General features: G+C 46.8%; 1 protein-coding gene across 2 annotated transcripts; it reads right to left on the bottom strand.

Annotated features, from left to right (window-relative positions):
- Positions 1–601: 601 nt before the first annotated feature.
- Positions 602–12,403, bottom strand: SFTPC (surfactant protein C). 2 transcript variants are annotated; one of them, XM_082230646.1, is made up of 6 exons: positions 12,201–12,403; positions 10,081–10,221; positions 8,171–8,308; positions 5,573–5,683; positions 3,796–4,082; positions 602–2,170 (listed from the first exon to the last, which is right to left on the bottom strand). In XM_082230646.1, exons 1-5 carry the CDS (start codon positions 12,294–12,296, stop codon positions 3,957–3,959), a joined length of 612 nt encoding a protein of 203 aa, XP_082086772.1. In that variant the 5' UTR covers positions 12,297–12,403; the 3' UTR covers positions 602–2,170; positions 3,796–3,956. The 2 variants fall into 2 exon arrangements, with proteins under 2 accessions (XP_082086772.1, XP_082086773.1); XM_082230647.1 differs by having other exon boundaries at positions 12,243–12,393.
- Between the last annotated feature and the right edge of the window lie 6,093 nt (positions 12,404–18,496).

The following is an 18,496-nucleotide window of genomic DNA, read 5'->3' as shown; positions in this document are numbered from 1 at the left end:
AAAAGACTGGCCAGGCTCCCCCAGGCAATCCAGTCAAGTGACCATTAAACAGGTAACCTGTCAGACAAGATAAACAAGTCATCCAGATTTCTGTTGTAGACCACCTTTTCTGTGATGTAGGTATGATGTATGGAGGGGTGGTCTTGAGCTCCAGAGCAGGGAATTAAAAATGTCTATATAAGGCCTTGCACGCCATTGTTCTGGGTTCCTCCTCCCTCCTGCGTGTGGTGAGGGGAGCACCCTGTTGCAACAGATCAATAAAGAAGAGGCTTACTAGCTGCTTTGCTTCTCAATATTCTCTGGTTGGCCTCTGTTTTTTTCTCCTACCAATAGGGAACCTACATAAGGACTCTGTATGGGCTCTTGGATACCCCATAAGGGGAAAGGGGCAGATTTTTTGTCTAGAACACTAGTAGCCACCAATAGCCCTTTCCTCCATGAATTTGTCCAGTCAAATTAATGGCTATCACTTCCCCCTGCCATAGTTCAACTATATGCTGTATAAAGAAATACTTATTTTTATATGTACTGGATCTTCCAGCAAACTCAAGGCCAGACCTTTTCTGGCATTATTAAGACACACACACCCCAACAGCTCAAATTTTGCCTTCCTGCACTTTATTGATGATTATAGATTTGACAAGCAGCGTTAAGAAAAAGGGAACATAACCAGCAAACGACCAGTACAAAGCATACAATAAAAAGATGTGCATGGTTGATATCAGCAGCTAGAGATGTTCAAGCAGAATTATTCTTATAACAATAGATTTTTCAAAAAAGAAGTTTAGTACATAAAATCTGTTTCCTTGCCTTGTCTTGAATTCCCATCTGCTTAGGGCCAGGATACATGATGATAACATGGCTGGGCTAAGTGCCTTCCCTCAAATTGCAGCTAGTGGATTAAATGTCTGGATGTCCCGTCTCATCCCCATCTGAAAGCAAACTCTCTCTCTCTCTGTACATGTTGGACTAGCATCCTGCACATACTAAGCTGGCATGGAGAGAGTTATCACCTGCAAGATTGCCTTGACTGCTGGACCACTTTGATTGGCAGAACTGGCACTGCTACAGGTGCCACATTTGTATGAACTCTGTCTTTTAGTACGCACTTCGGAACTCCCTGGCTATTGATACCAGGCACACACATTCACTGTTCTCTTTTCAGCACCTGCTAAAAATATTTAAGTTTTAGGCCAGCCTAACTCAGATATTTAGAAGGTTGATATGAGTTTTAATCTGCTTTTTGGCCTGTTGTTATTTTAACTTTTCGTGGGGTTGCCATATTTCAAAAAGTGAAAAGCTGGACACAAAAGTTGTTGAGTTCCCCCCCCCCTGGCAATGTTGTTGAGATGGCTTGTTTTGGTTTGGGTTTTTTGCCCAAAGTTCTTGCCCAAAAGGACGTTTCCCAGCAATTTTTAAGGAAAATAGGCAAAAATGACACTGCTGATATGGTTGCCATACGTCCGGATTTTCGCAGACTTTTTTTTTTTGCCCAATTTCCACCCGGACACTGCTTCTGACTGTGGTATTCCATGTATGTCTGAGAAAGTCCGGATGTATGGCAACCCTACTTTTGTAGGTCTTAAATTATTGTTGTTAATGTGTCTAATTGGTAATTTTTTGGTTTTATCTTTTTTTGTAAACTGCTTTGAGGTTGTTGCTTTTTTTTACGATCAAGCTGAGTACAAATTTTGTGAAATAAAATAATTATGAAATACCATGCCAGAAGTGTGTGCAGACAGGAGAACATGCACTCCAGCTTCTATCTGTAGCCTGAGCCCAGATGGGTCCAGCTAGCTCACCACATTCTCCACCATCTGATTCCTCGGCTCCAAGATTTCAGGCATGAGCCTTTCTCCTTGGAGATACCAGGGCTCGAACATGGGACTTTCTGCATGGGCTCTGCCTTTGAGGAATGGCTCCCCTTCCCATGAAACGGCTTAGTCTAGCAATGCTTCAATCCATGTAGTTGCTGCATGTGGCTTTCTATTCTGATGAAGTCGTGGCAATTGACCAAGAATGGACTTTATCCCCTGAGGCCAAGAGATTAGCAAAGGGGTGTTGTTTGCAGTTCTATCTATCTATCTATCTATCTATCTATCTATCTATCTGTTGTGATTCCTGCATTTCAGGGAGTTGAACTACATGAGACTTTGGGTCTCTTCCAATTCTGTGATTCTATGATCTGAGGTGGCAAGAATACACAGAGGAATTATACCAGAAAGATATGGATGTCTTGTACACCCCAGGTAGTGTGGTTGTTGACCTTGAGCCAGACATCCTGGAGAGTGAAGTCAAATGGGCCTTAGAAAGCATTGAAAATAACAAGGCCAGTGGAAGTGATGGTATTCCAGCTGAACTGTTTAAAATTTTAAAAGATGATGCTGTTAAGGTGCTACACTCAATATGCCAGCAAGTTTGGAAAACTCAGCAGTGGCCAGAGGATTGGAGAAGATCAGTCTACATCCCAATCCCAAAGAAAGGCAGTGCCAAAGAATGCTCCAACTACCGCACAATTTCACTCATTTCACATGCTAGCAAGGTTATGCTTAAAATTCTACAAGGAAGGCTCAAGCAGTATGTGGACCGAGAACTCCCAGAAGTGCAAGCTGGATTTAGAAGAGGCAGAGGAACCAGAGACCAAATTGCAAACATGCGCTGGATTATGGAGAAAGCTAGAGAGTTCCAGAAAGACATCTACTTCTGCTTCATTGACTATGCAAAAGCCTTTGACTGTGTCGACCACAGCAAACTATGGCAAGTTCTTAAAGAAATGGGAGTGCCTGATCACCTCATCTGTCTCCTGCGAAATCTCTATGTGGGACAAGAAGCTACAGTTAGAACTGGATATGGAACAACTGATTGGTTCCAAATTGGGAAAGGAGTACGGCAAGGCTGTATATTGTCCCCCTGCTTATTTAACTTATATGCAGAATTCATCATGCGAAAGGCTGGGCTGGATGAATCCCAAGCCGGAATTAAGATTGCCGGAAGAAACATCAACAACCTCAGATATGCAGATGACACAACCTTGATGGCAGAAAGTGAAGAGGAATTAAAGAACCTTTTAATGAGGGTGAAAGAGGAGAGCGCAAAATATGGTCTGAAGCTCAACATCAAAAAAACGAAGATCATGGCCACTGGGCCCATCACCTCCTGGCAAATAGATGGGGAAGAAATGGAGGCAGTGAGAGATTTTACTTTCTTGGGCTCCATGATCAGTGCAGATGGTGACAGCAGTCACGAAATTAAAAGACGCCTGCTCCTTGGGAGAAAGGCGATGGCAAACCTAGACAACATCTTAAAAAGCAGAGACATCACCTTGCCAACAAAGGTCCGTATAGTAAAAGCCATGGTTTTCCCAGTAGTGATGTATGGAAGTGAGAGCTGGACCATAAAGAAGGCTGGTCGCCGAAGAATTGATGCTTTTGAATTATGGTGCTGGAGGAGACTCTTGAGAGTCCCATGGACTGCAAGAAGATCAAACCTCTCCATTCTGAAGGAAATCAGCCCTGAGCGCTCACTGGAAGGACAGATCGTGAAGCTGAGGCTCCAATACTTTGGCCACCTCATGAGAAGAGAAGACTCCCTGGAAAAGATCCTGATGTTGGGAAAGATGGAGGGCACAAGGAGAAGGGGACGACAGAGAATGAGATGGTTGGATGGTGTTCTTGAAGCTACTAGCATGAGTTTGATCAAACTGCGGGAGGCAGTGGAGGACAGAAGTGCCTGGCGTGCTCTGGTCCATGGGGTCACGAAGAGTCGGACACGACTAAACGACTAAACAACAACAACAACAACAACAATGATCTCTACATAAAGGCTGAGGGTTCCCACAGGGCCATTTCAGGGATCTCTTGCATAGCATCCCTGTTGCAGGAAGTCTGACTTTCGTTGCTGGTGTGCACGTTCTGTTGGGTCTTTGGTCTTCACTTCTCTCACCCATCTCTCCTCCTCTAAGCCCAGTAGATGGGGACGCTGCTACAGAGGATGTTGATGGTGGTACCCAGGATAGAACGGTCAGCCAATGGCACGTCTGTTCCCTCCTCATTCTCTTTGAGGGATGACGCCGGAGGCCTGGGCTGCAAAAACAGATCTCTTTGTTAATGGTACGACCCTGAGGAACCCCATCCAATTCTATAATTGTATGTTTACAATACAGTGATCCATGCGACGGTCACCTCCAGGCTTGACTACTGTAATTCGCTCTACACGGGGCTGCCCTTGAAGCTGACCCACAAACTCCAGAGGGTGCAGAATGCTGCAGCGAGGCTCCTCATGGGATCTCTGCCATGGGAGTATATTCACCCAGTGCTTTTCCAGCTGCACTGGCTCCCGGTGGAGTACAGGGTCAGATTTAAGGTGCTGGTTTTGACCTTTAAAGCCCTTCACGGCCTTGGACCCTCGTACCTACGGGACCGCCTCTCCCGGTATGCCCAGCGGAGGACCATAAGGTCCATAAATAGCAACACCCTAGAGGTCCCGGGCCCTAAGGAAGTCAGATTAGCCTCAACCAGAGGCAGGGCCTTTTCAACACTGGCTCCAGCCTGGTGGAACGCTCTGTCTCGTGATACTAGGGCCCTGCGGGATCTGATTTCTTTCCGCAGGGCCTGTAAGACAGAGTTGTTCCGCCTGGCCTTTGGCTTGGAGCCAATTTGATTCCCACCCCCTCTTTCTTTTTTCCTTTCCTTCTCCTACTGCGATGAGGCTACATTTTAATATTTTAATGTTGTGTTTTAATTTTGTTTTTAAGTTGTAATCATTCAACTTGTTTTTTATTATTGCTTGTAAGCTGCCCTGAGCCCGGCCTTGGTTGGGGAGGGCGGGGTATAAATAAAAAATATTATTATTATTATTATTATTATTATTATTATTATTATTATGTTTCTCTGAAATATAAAATTGCCCTGCAAACTTTGACATAGCCTGACTGCTTCACACAGTCCCTCCAAATCCCAAATCCCTCTGGGAAAGGTTCTGCATAGTTTTCTAAGCGGCTTTAAAGATGTTCCGACAATCAGCAGGTGGGTGTGGATGGATTCCCTTCAGCTCTTGGGACTTGTTCACACATCCACCTGTCCTTTGTACCTAGAAAGCACGGGTCCAAGTGGTTTTCCCCTTGGCCCACTCCTTTCTGGGGGAAAAACTGTGACAGAGCAGAACAAATGGCAACCTATGGAAAAACGGAATTGCCATTTGTTCTGATTGAGCACTAAAGAGCAGTTTTCCCGAATGGAGAAATGGGACATGAGAAAGCACTGGTCTGTTTTCATTCTGCCCTCATGTCCTGCCTGCAAACCAGTGGCAGCCAGCCTTAAGGACAGGGATCCCCATATAGCCACTCTCAAAAGATAACTGCTACTCCAAACAGCAAATCACAATGTCCTTGCATTACTGCAGGCCAGGGTGATATGTGTCCCAGCACTGGGTTTGTGGTTGTTTTGGAGGATGGTGGGACATTCAGCCAGCTGCACTGTGTGAAGTGGTACAGTCCAGAAGCAATCTTCCCACATGATTTGCTCTTTCCATGCCTTGGAAACTCTGAATGTAGAGTTAGGGCAATTATTCTAACCTGGATGTTCTGGAACACCTTGACAGCAGCATCCAGGCTCTGGATGTTTTCCTTCTTCATTCTGGTGATGTAGCAAGACTGTCCCGGCCAAGATCTGTAGCCAATCAGGAGCTGTTCAAAGGCAAAGGCTGTCAATTTAGCTGCGGTTCCTGTATTGCAGGAGGTATTTTATTGTGGGTATACTGTACATAGGGATGCGGGTGGCGCTGTGGGTTAAACCACAGAGCCTAGGACTTGCCGATCAGAAGGTCAGCAGTTCGAATCCCTGTGACAGGGTGAGCTCCCGTTGCTCGGTCCCTGCTCCTGCCAACCTAGGAGTTTGAAAGCACGTCAAAGTGCAAGTAGATAAATAGGTACCACTCTGGCGGGAAGGTAAATGGCGTTTCCATGCGCTGCTCTGGTTCGCCAGAAGCGGCTTAGTCATGCTGGCCACACGACCCGGAAGCTGTACGCTGGCTCCCTCGGCCAATAAAGCGAGATGAGCGCTGCAACCCCAGAGTCGGCCACGACTGGACCTAATGGTCAGGGGTCCCTTTACCTTTATACTGTACATATTTTGGATCTCAACAAGGTATATGTGCAAGGGCAACCCCACCTTCTCAGGGCTCTACCTCACATCCCAGACCCCATGCCCCCCTCCAAGCTTCTCTCCCTGTGCCTTCCTCTGTTGCATCTTCTGTTCACGCACACTAGGTAAGCAAAGACTAGGGCTGAGTCAAATGCCAAGGCTTTTGGTTCTCAGAGCAGAATGAGCCCTTTTGACACCACATTTTATTCTTCCCCCAAATGAATAAGAAGAACATCAGAAGAGGCTGCTGGATCAGGCCAACCACCCATCTAGTCCAGCACCCTGCTCTCGTGGCGGCCGACCAGATGTCCCTAATGGGAAACCCAGAAGCAGGATCTGAGCACAGGAACACTTGCACCTCCAGGCAGCTGCTATTCAGAAGGATGCAGAGCATAGTCACCAAGACTAGTAGCCACCTCTCCTCCATGTATTTGTCTAATCCTCTTTTAAAAGCCCATCCAAGTTGGTGGCCCTCACTGCCTCTTGTGGCAGTGAGTTCCGCAGTTTAACTATGTGCTGTGTGAAGCAGTGCTTTGTTTTCTCTGTCCTGACGCTTCCAAGGCTGAGCTTCAGTCGATGCCCAGGAGTTCTAGTGTTAGGAGAGAGGGAGGGGAAACTTTTCTCCATTCACTTTTTCCATGCCAGGCAAAATTTTATAAATATCTATCACGTCAAGAAGAAGCATGTGTGGCTTTGATACGATGCTTCAGACTTTTTGAAGGGAGAGGGAGGGCTTTTCTCTTGGGATTAACCTGCCCTGCCCTGCTCTCAATTCTCTTCTGGTCCTAATCCACCTTTCCACTACAGTGGTACTTCAGGTTAAGTACTTAATTCGTTCCGGAGGTCCGTTCTTAACCTGAAACTTCCTTAACCTGAAGCACCACTTTAGCTAATGGGGCCTCCTGCTGCCGCCGCGCCACCGGAGCCCGATTTCTGTTCTTATCCTGAAGCAAAGTTCTTAACCTGAAGCACTATTTCTGGGTTAGCGGAGTGTGTAACCTGAAGTGTATGTAACCTGAAGCGTATGTAACCCGAGGTACCACTGTACTGGGCTCAGCTACACTTCCTCTTGTGCCATGCCTAGACAGCATGAGTCTGAGCAGTTTTCTGCTTGATTTGCACCTTCTAGGCACGCATCACAGAGGCTTGCCCCTTGCCCTCTCCAAAGGAAAACCTGCGATCGATCAGAAGAAATGGCTATCCAGAGAAAACCTAAATTGCCATTTGCACTGAAGAGTGGCTTTCCACGGGGGAAACAGCGACACAAGAGGAAGCGTGGATAAGCCCTAAGGGCACGTCCAAACCAGAAGAAAATGTGTAGCCCGTTCTAATGTTGTCCCAGTACCACTCCTTTCCCACTTTAAACGCAGGGTTTTTCTTTCTGATTTGGACTTTTCAAGGATGAAAATCCCCGCAGATAAGCAGGGGGAAGTTTGGGACATAAACTTTCATAGTCTCAAGCTAGCTTTTAAAAGTTAAAGGGGTAAAGGGAGCCCTGACCATTAGGTCCAGTCGTGACCGACTCTAGGGTTGCGGTGCTCATCTCACTTTATTGGCTGAGGAAGCCGGTGTACAGCTTCTGGGTCATATGGCCAGCATGACTAAGCCGCTTCTGGCGAACCAGAGCAGCGTACGGAAATGCCGTTTACCTTCCTGCCGGAGTGGTACCTATTTATCTACTTGCACTTGATGTGCTTTCGAACTGCTACATTGGCAGGAGCAGGGACCGAGCAACGGGAGCTCACCCCATCGTGGGAATTCGAACCGCCGACCTTCTGATTGGCAAGTCCTAGGTTTAACTCACGGCGCCACCCGCGTCCCATCTAGTTAGCTTTTAAGGTGACACAATATTTGTTGTCCTTTGTGCTTAAGGAAACCAACAGATCCAGCCAGCCCCACCAGGACTCGCCACTGACTTGTCAGGATAGATGTTATTATTTCTAAAAGGGACCTGCTAGTTGGACAAGCAGGCCTTGGGCAAAGCTGCACGACTCCTTTGGGAACTAGGAACCACTTTCAGCAAATCTTACATTGCTGTAGTCATACACCACGGTGGCCGAAGAGTTGACCCTGCTGACGTGGAAGGTGGCCAGTCTCTCCTTCCTGCTCATGGAAAGATGCTGTGGGGAGCCCTCCCCATCCAGGCCTTGGATAGTCATTTGCAGGACCTAGACGTTGAAAAGGAGACCATGTTGAGTGATGAAGAGCGAAGGGAACGAGATGTTTAACTTGGGTGAATTCAGCTTTACATGCTTTGCAAATATAAATATAAGAGGTGGAAAGGGGATGCGAGTCCAGGAAAAAAGACATGGGCAATCCCACCTGGTTTTGACTTTATGCGCTGTCCCTAGAACTGCTTCTTAGCACTCAGTTGGAGCAAACAGGAATTCAGGCTTTTCCTGGACTGATGTTTGCTCCAGTTTAGAGCTAAAGTGTGGGTTTTCCCTGGGAAAGGAGTGGAGCAAGGGGAGGACTGCCTAGAAAGTGTGGGTCAATTGGAAAACCACTCAGACCCAAGCTTTCCAGGCAAGTGGAAGAAGAGAAGAAGAAGAGTTTGGATTTGATATCCCACTTTATCACAACCCGAAGGAGTCTCAAAGCGGCTAACATTCTCCTTTCCCTTCCTCCCCCACAGCAAACACTCGGTGAGATGAGTGGGGCTGAGAGACTTCAAAGAAGTGTGACTAGCCCAAGGTCACCCAGCAGCTGCATGTGGAGGAGCGGAGACGCGAACCTGGTTCACCAGATTACAGGTTTACTGCTCTTAACCACTACACCACACTGGTGGAAGTGTGTACAGGCCTTGAGAGTCGCCAGTGCTATGAAAACAAACAACTACCATCATTTTGGGAAGAAGACAGAGGAGTGGGAACCTTTGACCCTCCGGGTATGGTGGGACTCCTCACCCAGCAGGTCTGGGAACAAGTAGCCAAGGGTGGTGGAAGTGGGAGTCCAGCAAGATCTGGAGCGCTAAAGATTAACCCGCTGTTTAGCAGAGTCTTCCCCCTTGGAATTTGCTTCTGCTTAGGGAAACCACAGTACTCAACAAGGTTCAGTGCACAGGTGTTTAAGCCAGTTGTCTTCAGTCTTCGCAGGTGAAGGACCCACCTTTAGCCCCAACAGGCATTTGAGGAATTACAGTCATACCTCGGGTTGAATGTGCTTCAGGTTGAGCACTTTCAGGTTGCGCTCCGGTGCAACCCGGAAGTAACAGAGCGTGTTACTTCCGGGTTTCGCTGCTCACGCATGCACAGACTCTCAAAATGATGTCACGCGCATGCGCAGAAGCAGCAAAACACGACCGTCGCGTCTTACGTTCTATTCAGGATGTGAATGGGGTTCCGGAACGGATCCCGTTCGCATCCTGAGGTACCACCGTACAGGGGCGCCGACTTATAAAAAATATTGGGGGAGCCCATGAATAATAAATAATGAATAATAAATGAAAGCTCATGAATAATAAATAAGCTCATGAATATGCAAATAAAGTGGCGCCGCCTCCTCGTGAGCGAATAGGGGAGAGCGTGCTGCGCCTATTAATCAGCTCCGAAGGAAATTGGGTGGAGCTTTTGCTCGGGAGGGAGGGCAGGAGGCATGCAGCCCGACCCTGTGCATTTTGGGCTGGGAGAGGGGTGGCGATGGTGCTCTGCTGGAGGGGCGTCCGAGATTATTGGGGGGGCGGAGCCCCCCAAACGAATTTCTGAGGGGGCTCGGGCCCCCTTAGGCCCCATGGAGTCGGCGCCTATGGCACCGTATTAGCTGTGGCACTTCTTGAGGTGACTCACAGACCTCATTCACTTGAGGTTTTTCAGCAGAAGTTGGGTGGCCATCTGTCTTGGATGCTTTAGCTGTGATTCCTGCATTGCTGGGGGTTGGGACTAGATGACCCGTGAGGTCCCATCCAACTCTACAATTCTGTGATTCATCATGCTGTACTTACTGTCTCTGTGTGCTTCTCCGTGATACGCAGCCCCATCAGCCCAAAAGCCAGGACAACCAAAACGATCACCACCACCACCACCACCACGATCAAGAGCTTCTTGCAAGGGAGTCCGGGGAGCCGGGGGGAGGCTGTGTAACCCTGCAGAACCAGAAAAGATGCTCATGAGAACGTTGTGGTACATTTTGACCCAGACAGAATGATTGGACAGAGGCGCATACAAGGTCTCATGGAAGGAGTAAACGTAAGCACATAAAAAGAGCCGACTGGATCAGGCCCATGCCCATCTAGTCCAGCAAACTCTTCTCACAGTGGCCAACCAGATGCGTGTGGGAAAGCAGCAAGCAGGATTCTTGCAGGAGACCGGCACTCTCTCCTCCTGTGGTTTCCAGCAACTGGTATTCAGAAGATTGCTGCCTCTGACTGTGGAGGCAGAGCCTAGCCATCAGGGCAAGTAGCCATGGATAGCCTTTTCCTCTTCCATGAATTTGTCTCATCCTCTTCTATATATATATATGTCTCTGTGTGTGTGTGTGTGTGTGTGTGTGTGTGTGTGTGTGCGTGTGTGTGTGTGTGTTTTAACCTATCATTTTCAACAGTAATTAAACATACTTTTACATCTTATACAATTTTTTTTTACTTCCATCAATCCTGTCTGAAAAATTTCCAGTCTAATCTCTTAATATACATTTCTTACTTTCCCTATTACATTTAAATCTCATAACTGATATCTCTTTTCTTTTTCTACTTTGTAACGTTTCATATTTTTCTCTTTACAGAACTTCTTGTAGTCCTACTAGCATAATTTGTTGATTACAATTGCAAATAGTTTGTATACTTCTTCCGATCTTCTGTAAATCTCTGTTCCCGCAGGTTTCGAATCCTTTCTGTCATTTTCTCCAATTCTGCATAGTCCATTAATTTTATCTGCCATTCTTCTTTCGTCGGAATTTCTTCTTGCTTCCATTTCTGGGCTAACAACGCTCTTGCTGCAGTTGTTGCATATAGAAACAATTTAACATCATGCCTATTAATGTCCTGACCTATAATACCAAGTAAAAATGCTTCTGGTTTTTTAAAAAATGTAAATTTCAACATCTTTTTCAACTCATTATATATCATTTCCCAGAAGTTCTTTACTTTCTTACATTCCCACCACATATGATAAAATGTTCCTTCTTGTCTCATCCTCTTCCAAAGCCATCCAAGTTGGTGGCCATCACTGCTTCCTGTGGGAGTGAGTTCCATAGTTTAACTCTGCACCGCCTCTGGACTGCACCACTTCAGATTACAGGTAGGGCTCCTATGATGGAGTATTCCTCCATACAGCAAAAATCCCTGTGCATAAAAAGCCCAGCCTGTTAGAGAAAAGGATAGACTTTGACCCTTGCAGGCTAGCTTTCCATGTGCAGGAATTCCTGTATAAAGGTTCCTTCATGTGACACCCTGCACCATGCAGCTTAAAGTGAGGCACGCAATAAAAAAGGTCAAATTATCTTCCAAATTTTAATTATTAATTTTACAGCATCCCGTAGTTTTTTATTTTTATTGGATTATGATTTGATATGTTAATTGGATGACTTTTATTGGAAAATTAATAAAAGCGATCTAACATGAAAGTGGGGCAAGCAGACACAAGTTTACCACCTTAGTAAGACCTGAGGCACTGAGGAAATAGGAACCAAAATGTATACACTGTATAGTTAGAGGGAAGCACAGAAGGACAAAGCCATTTGATGCAACCACAACTCCTATTCATCCATCCACCCATCCATTCATAATCCAATGTGTGGGTGGTTTTAGTGTTAGGTCTGCCGTCTCACGGGACAGATTTTGGGCACCATAAATGGCAGCAGAGTGGGAGACAGGCCCATTGAATCATATAACTGTCGAGTTGGAAAGGACACCAAGGGCCTTTCAGTCCAACCCCCGGCAGAGCAGAATCTATAGGGCAGAGTCCAGTGGGAAGTTCTCCAGCACAAGTCCCTTGGAGTGGAGAGCAGGGAGGAGAACATCCCAGAGGACCCCCTTGCCCCAGTTCCAAATGCTAGGGGCCATCCCTGGACATCCCTCTCTCTCCAGCTCAGCCCTCCTTGCCCAGGCTGGACTCCACACCATACCTGCAGGAGCAGGAACTCAGTCCCAAGTGGAGAACGACTCACCGGGGGTGCCTCTATCATCAGGACATCCTTGCTACTTTTGCTGTTATTCTCCATCTCAAGTCTTCTGGCTAGCTTTCAGCTGTCCCCAATGATCCTGGTTGTTTCCAGGCACGAGAGAGGAGGGCTCCGTTTATATAGGGTTCCTGGCACCAAAGCGCCGAAGGTGATTTGCTGTGTGTCCTCTACCTGTTCTCACCAAGTTCTTTCAAAAGAAATAAAGTACAGCTAAGTGGCCCTTGGCGTCACTTGTCAGTCAAGAGACCCTCTCTGGAGATTTGTCCACAGGCACAGAGGCCTCTTAGCAGCCTCCTGTCCTTCAGAAAGTCAGCTTGTTCTGACGCCAGGAGCGTCAAAGTGTGGCTCCTTAAGGACCCTCTTTGCCTCTCCAATAGTTGGGTCAGAAGGTTCTCGGGACTTTCAAAGCAAGAAGGCGGCCACTTTCTTCATTCTTTGATGGTGCAACTGAATTTGGGAATATTGTGTACCATTCTGACCACCTCACCTCAAAGAGGGTATTGTAGAGCTGGGGAAGGTTCAGAAAAGGGCAACCAAAATGATTGAGTGGGGGCAGCAACTCCCAGTGGAGGACTTGGGGCTTTCAAATTTCAGTGGTGCCCTGTGCTAGGACATAATTTGTCCATCCACCCCCTGCCCTCACCTTCTGTTCTAAGTCATTGTTGTGGTGCTCCCTGTGGTGTCCTCTGCAACTACGCTAGGAAAAAAGATTGCAGCATTTGCGACTTTTCAGTCTTCACAGAATCATAGAGTTGGAAGGGATTGGACTCTATTCAGGACAGATGTAAGAAAGTCACCCATGCAGCATGTATAGTAGTTCAACTGTGGAACTTGCCCTATAGGAGGCAGTGATGTCCACCAACCAATATGGCTTTAGAAGAGGATTAAGCAAATTCATGGAGACATGGCTACTAGCCAGGATGTAGTAGTAGTAGTAATAATAATAACATACCTGGCCCATCAGGCTGGGTTTCCCCAACCACTCGGGGCAGCTCCCAACAAAATATTTAAAACACAATAAAACATCAAACATTAAAAACTTCTCTATACAGGGCTACCTTCAGATGTCTTCCAAAAGTCAGATAGTTGTTTATTTCCTTGACATCTGAAGGGCGGGTGTTCTACAGGGAGGGCGCCACCACCAAGAAGGCCTTCTACCTGGTTCCCAGTACGTTTCTGAGCACAATTCAAAGTGTTGGTGCTGACCTTTAAAGCCCTAAATGGCCTCGGTCCAGTATACCTGAAGGAGCGTCTCCACCCCCATCGTTCTGCCCAGACACTGAGGTCTAGCGCCGAGGGCCTTCTGGCGGTTCCCTCACTGTGAGAAGCAAAGTTACAGAGAACCAGGCAGAGGGCCTTCTCGGTAGTGGCACCCGCCCTGTGGAACGCCCTCCCACCAAATGTCAAAGGGAAGAACAACTACCAGACTTTTAGAAGACATCTGAAGGCAGCCCTCTTTAGGAAAGCTTTTAGTGCTTAACAGACTGCTGTATTTTAATACTTTGTTGGAAGCTGCCCAAAGTGGCTGGGAAAATCCAGCCAGACGGGTGGGGTATAAATAATAAATAATAATAATAATAATTATTATTATTATTATTATTATTATTATTATTATTATTATTATTATTACTCCTGTTTACAGGATGAGCACCTCTCCTCTCATCTGCTGGGTAGGAAGATCATAGTAGGCCTTCCCCTTCCCACATACTCATCAAAGCCCCCCTCCTCTGTTACATATATACCACTCCAATGTTTTTGCTACTTGCAGGTCTCTCTGGCCAAAGGGATGACTATGATACTATTGTCTGGTCCGGACAGACTGGTGAGCTCCCTGCCCCATCCAACTTGAGGCCTGACATGTGCTGAGCCTCTCTGCCAAAGAGGATGCTCCAAGCGGTCACTTTTCTTCTGTGTGGGCCTTGCCCCCCCCCCCGAGTGGTGGGAGACCCGTGGATGTCTCGACCCTGCTCCCAGCTGCTCAGAAGGCCTCGCAAACATCAGGCCATCTTCTGCACTCACACTTTGCCCTTTGTTGTCTGGGACAGAGCTGTGCCTGGAACGGGAGATGTTTGTGAACCTCCAGCTGCACACGGGCAGCTCATGTGCCATCAATGAGCTGACAGCAACTTTAATGACTGGCAGGATGGAGGGGGGGGGATGAAAGAGATGAGCCAGCACTCAGGGTTGCAGATGGCGAGGGAGGGGGGCACTTCAGAGAGATGCAGAGCGGATAAATATCCCTTGTGGTGTTCATGCCTGCCAAGGCTTTATTTATTTATTATTATTATTTATTTGTCATTCAGTGGTAATACAGTGGTACCTCTGGTTGCAAACGAGATCAGTTCCAGAGCCCGTTCGCAACTGAGCAGAACGCAACCTGTGTCTGAGCGTGCGCGGGTTGCGATTTGCCACTTCGGCGCATGCGCGTGACGCCATTTTGAGCATCTGCGCGTGCATGAGCGGAGAAACCCGGAAGTAACCCTTTCCAGTACTTCCGGGTCGCCGCGGGACGCAACCTGGAAAGATTTAACCCGAAGCGTCTTTAACCTGAGGTATGACTGTAATAGGGACGCGGGTGGTGCTGTGGGTTAAACAACAGAGCCTAGGACTTGGCAATCAGAAGGTTGGCGGTTCAAATCCCCGCAACAGGGTGAGCTCCCGTTGCTCGGTCCCTGCTCCTGCCAACCTAGCAGTTCGAAAGCATGTCAAAGTGCAAGTAGATAAATAGGAAGGCAGGAAGGTCGACGGCGTTTCCGTGCGCTGCTCTGGTTTGCCAGAAGTAGCTTAGTCATGCTGGCCACATGACCTGGAAGCTGTACGCTGGCTCCCTCGGCCAATAAAGCGAGATGAGCGCCACAACCCCAGAGTCAGCCACGACTGGACCTAATGGTCAGGGGTCCCTTATGACTGTAATAAAAATGCCATCACCAAAAAGAGGACAGAACAGGCAACAAATTTGCATATCTTTTTATGTCGTAAAATTTGTACACCCTCAAAGCAGTCTGCAGAAAAGATAAAACATCATCGATTGGAAGAAAAAAAGATTAAAAAATCATCCATAAGAAGAATTGGCAGCAATAATTTAAGACTTTTGAACAGTTAAAATAGCAATAGACTAAAAACAGATTTAAACTCGCACCAACCTTCTAAATACCCAGGCAGGATTGTCTAAACAAAAATGTTTTTAGCAGGTGCTGAAAAGAGTGCAGTGAAGGTAACTGCCTGGTAGTGGCCACACTAAAGGATTGCATTATTACAGGTGTTATGTGGCACCTGTAACTTAGATTGCGTTGTAAATATGCTAAACATTAATATTCAACATCTATGAACCACCCTGAGACCCCCAGGTATAGGGTGGAATGATAATAATAATAATAATAATAATAATAATAATAATAATAATAATAATAATAGGTTAGTATGTTATTTTTTGTATGTGTGCAATCGAAATTATACACACACTACATGATACTAAGACTCTCATAAGCTCCAGCCTGCATGACCGATGGTCAGGGATGAGTACTGAGGGGTCCAGCAACATACAGAGGGCCAGAGGTTTCCCTGTCTCTCAGCCCTGGATGCTTTGAGTTCGCTTGCAGCAGTAAGTACAACCGCAGACTGTTGGAAATGCAAATATGAAATAGGAGCCTTTTCATATATATACATGTCCAGTAGCAAGTGCATTCTGGTATTCAGCTGAACTATGTAGACAAATTGTTTATCTCTAATTCTTAGACGTAGTTTTACTAGAAGTGAAATCGTATGCATGTCAGCTTGGAAGTAAGTTCTACTGACTCGCAAGTAAATTTGTATTTAGAGAAAAACCTACCCATGACCCATTGTGAAACGATAACACACCTGCTGATTTCTGTAGTGAGAATTTTGCGTACTGAAGTAAAGAGGGCATCAAGTGTGAAAGAGTGAGAAAACAAGTTATGTGAATACGTAGTTCTTGTTCAGTGAATGTGCTCTCTTTGAGCTATCCAGAAAGACCAAATATCTCATTTGGCTCAGCAGTATTCAGGCAACTGCCTTCTGTCATGAGTTCAAATCCAGAATCAACAATTGACAGGGTTGCACTAAATCACAATTCATGGAGATGTAGATCAGGCTCCCCTCTTTGCAGTGGGACCCAAAATCCCACTGCTCAACTGTAGGCGGTGTGGCATAGTGGTTAGAGCATTGGACTAGGATCTGGGAACCCAAAGATCAAATCTCCCCAGCTGACCATGAAGATCATTGTTTGACCTTGGGGGTCAGGCACTGCCTCTCCGCCTAACCCACTTCATATGGTTGTTGTGGGGGTTAAAGGAGGAAGAAGGGAGGACTATACACACCATCTTGAGTTCTGGGAGAAAAAAGGGGGGATATAAATATAAACATCAGGAAGAACTTTGACAGTAAGTGATGTTCAGCAGTGGAATGGACTCCCTTTAGACTCTCCCCAGATGTTGTTGGACTACAACTTCCATCATCCCTGAGCTCTGGCCTTGCTAGCTAGGGGTGATGGGAGTTGTAGTTCAACAACATCTGGGGACCCACAGGTTGAGACAGGCTGGTTTAGAAGATGTGGATTCTCTTCCATGGTGGTATTTAAGCAGAGGACAACCTCAGATATGCAGATGACACAACCTTGATGGCAGAAAGTGAGGAGGAATTAAAGAACCTTTTACTGGGGGTGAAAGAGGAGAGCGCAAAATATGGTCTGAAGCTCAACATCAAAAAAACGAAGATCATGGCCACTGGTCCCATCACCTCCTGGCAAATAGAAGGGGAAGAAATGGAGGCAGTGAGAGATTTTACTTTCTTGGGCTCCATGATCACTGCAGATAGTGACAGCAGTCACGAAATTAAAAGACGCATGCTCCTTGGGAGAAAAGCAATGACAAACCTAGACAGCATCTTAAAAAGTAGAGACATCACCTTGCCAACAAAGGTCTGTATAGTTAAAGCTATGGTTTTCCCAGTAGTGATGTATGGAAGTGATGTAAAGAAAGAAGGCTGATCGCCGAAGAATGGATGCTTTTGAATTATGGTGTTGGAGGAGACTCTTGAGAGTCCCATGGACTGCAAGAAGATCAAACCCTCTCAATTCCGAAGGAAATCAGCCCTGAGTGCTCACTGGAAGGACAGATCATGAAGCTGAGGCTCCAATACTTTGGCCACCTCAGGAGAAGAGAAGACTCCCTGGAAAAGACCCTGATGTTGGGAAAGATGGAGGGCACACAGAGAAGGGGACGACAGAGGACGAGATGGTGGGACAATTTTCTTGAAGCTACCAGCATGAGTCTGACCAAACTGCGGAAGGCAGTTAAAGACAGGAGTACCTGGCATGCTCTAGTCCATGGGGTCACGAAGAGTCGGATATGACTAAACAACTAAACAACAACAAAATACTTAGTTGCTGAGCCAGGTCATAGGCTCACCCTATTCAAACACAGACAAACATACCCTTAAATTAGGATTTGTGAAGGAAAAGACAATGGGGAGGCTTTTCCATTTCCCTTTGACCTTGCAGAGAAAACATTTGGTCAGTTTGGGAATCAAAAAAGGTTTCAGGTCGGTCTTCCTGTGCTGATCTATGTACATGCTTGGTTGGTACATTTATGAACATTTAGTGTTAAAATTCTTATCACACTGCATTGCATGGGGTTGGACTAGAAAACCTTTGGGGTCCCTTCCAACTCTGCAGTTTTATGATTCTATGCAGTGCTTTTTTCTGGGGGGGACGCAGGGGTGCACATACCCCTAAACATTTTGTGAATCAAAGTTTGGCCTCATTGAGGGGCAGTATTTCAGCATGAGTAGGGAAAGGAGAGTACCCCTAAACTGTTTTTTTCCAGGGAAAAAAGCATTGATTCTATGAAATGCAATCAATAAAAAGAAAGATCCTGTCTCTGTCAGCAACCCAGGTCCGCAGCTCCAACCTCACTCTGCTTCACCCCGAAAAGCACCCCAACCAAGTGCCGGCTTAACAGCTTGCAGGGTCAGGCGTGCCGAGACGCTGGCCACCTTTCTTCAGCCTCTTTCTCCCTCTCTCTCCTGGATTGGGGAGGCTTCCCCGGCTGCGGGAGATGGACAGCTCCTTCCAGCTGCTGCTGCTGCTGCTGCTGCTGCGCTCTATTCCCACGTGCAGCCGACCTTTTGTTCCACGACCCGCCCCCCGCGGGCGCCGTGACAACCCCCAGGCTGAGGCTGCATCCAGTCAGCGATGCGCTCATTCATCCACCCTCCCCATC

The sequence above is a fragment of the Podarcis vaucheri genome (genome assembly GCF_965113315.1).
Source record: "Podarcis vaucheri genome assembly, chromosome: 7".
NCBI classification, from domain to species: domain Eukaryota; kingdom Metazoa; phylum Chordata; class Lepidosauria; order Squamata; family Lacertidae; genus Podarcis; species Podarcis vaucheri.
Note: the sequence above shows the minus strand (reverse complement) of the source record. Positions and strands in the feature narration are given on the sequence as shown.

Coding starts and splice junctions, on each gene's coding strand:
- SFTPC (XM_082230646.1), bottom strand. CDS start 12,296: ATGGAGAATAACAGCAAAAGTAGCAAGGATGTCCTGATGATAGAGGCA. Junction 10,222..12,200: donor CTGAGTTCCTGCTCCTGCAG/GTATGGTGTGGA, acceptor CTGGTTCTGCAG/GGTTACACAGCCTCCCCCCG. Junction 4,083..5,572: donor AGGTGTTCCAGAACATCCAG/GTTAGAATAATT, acceptor CTGTTTTTGCAG/CCCAGGCCTCCGGCGTCATC.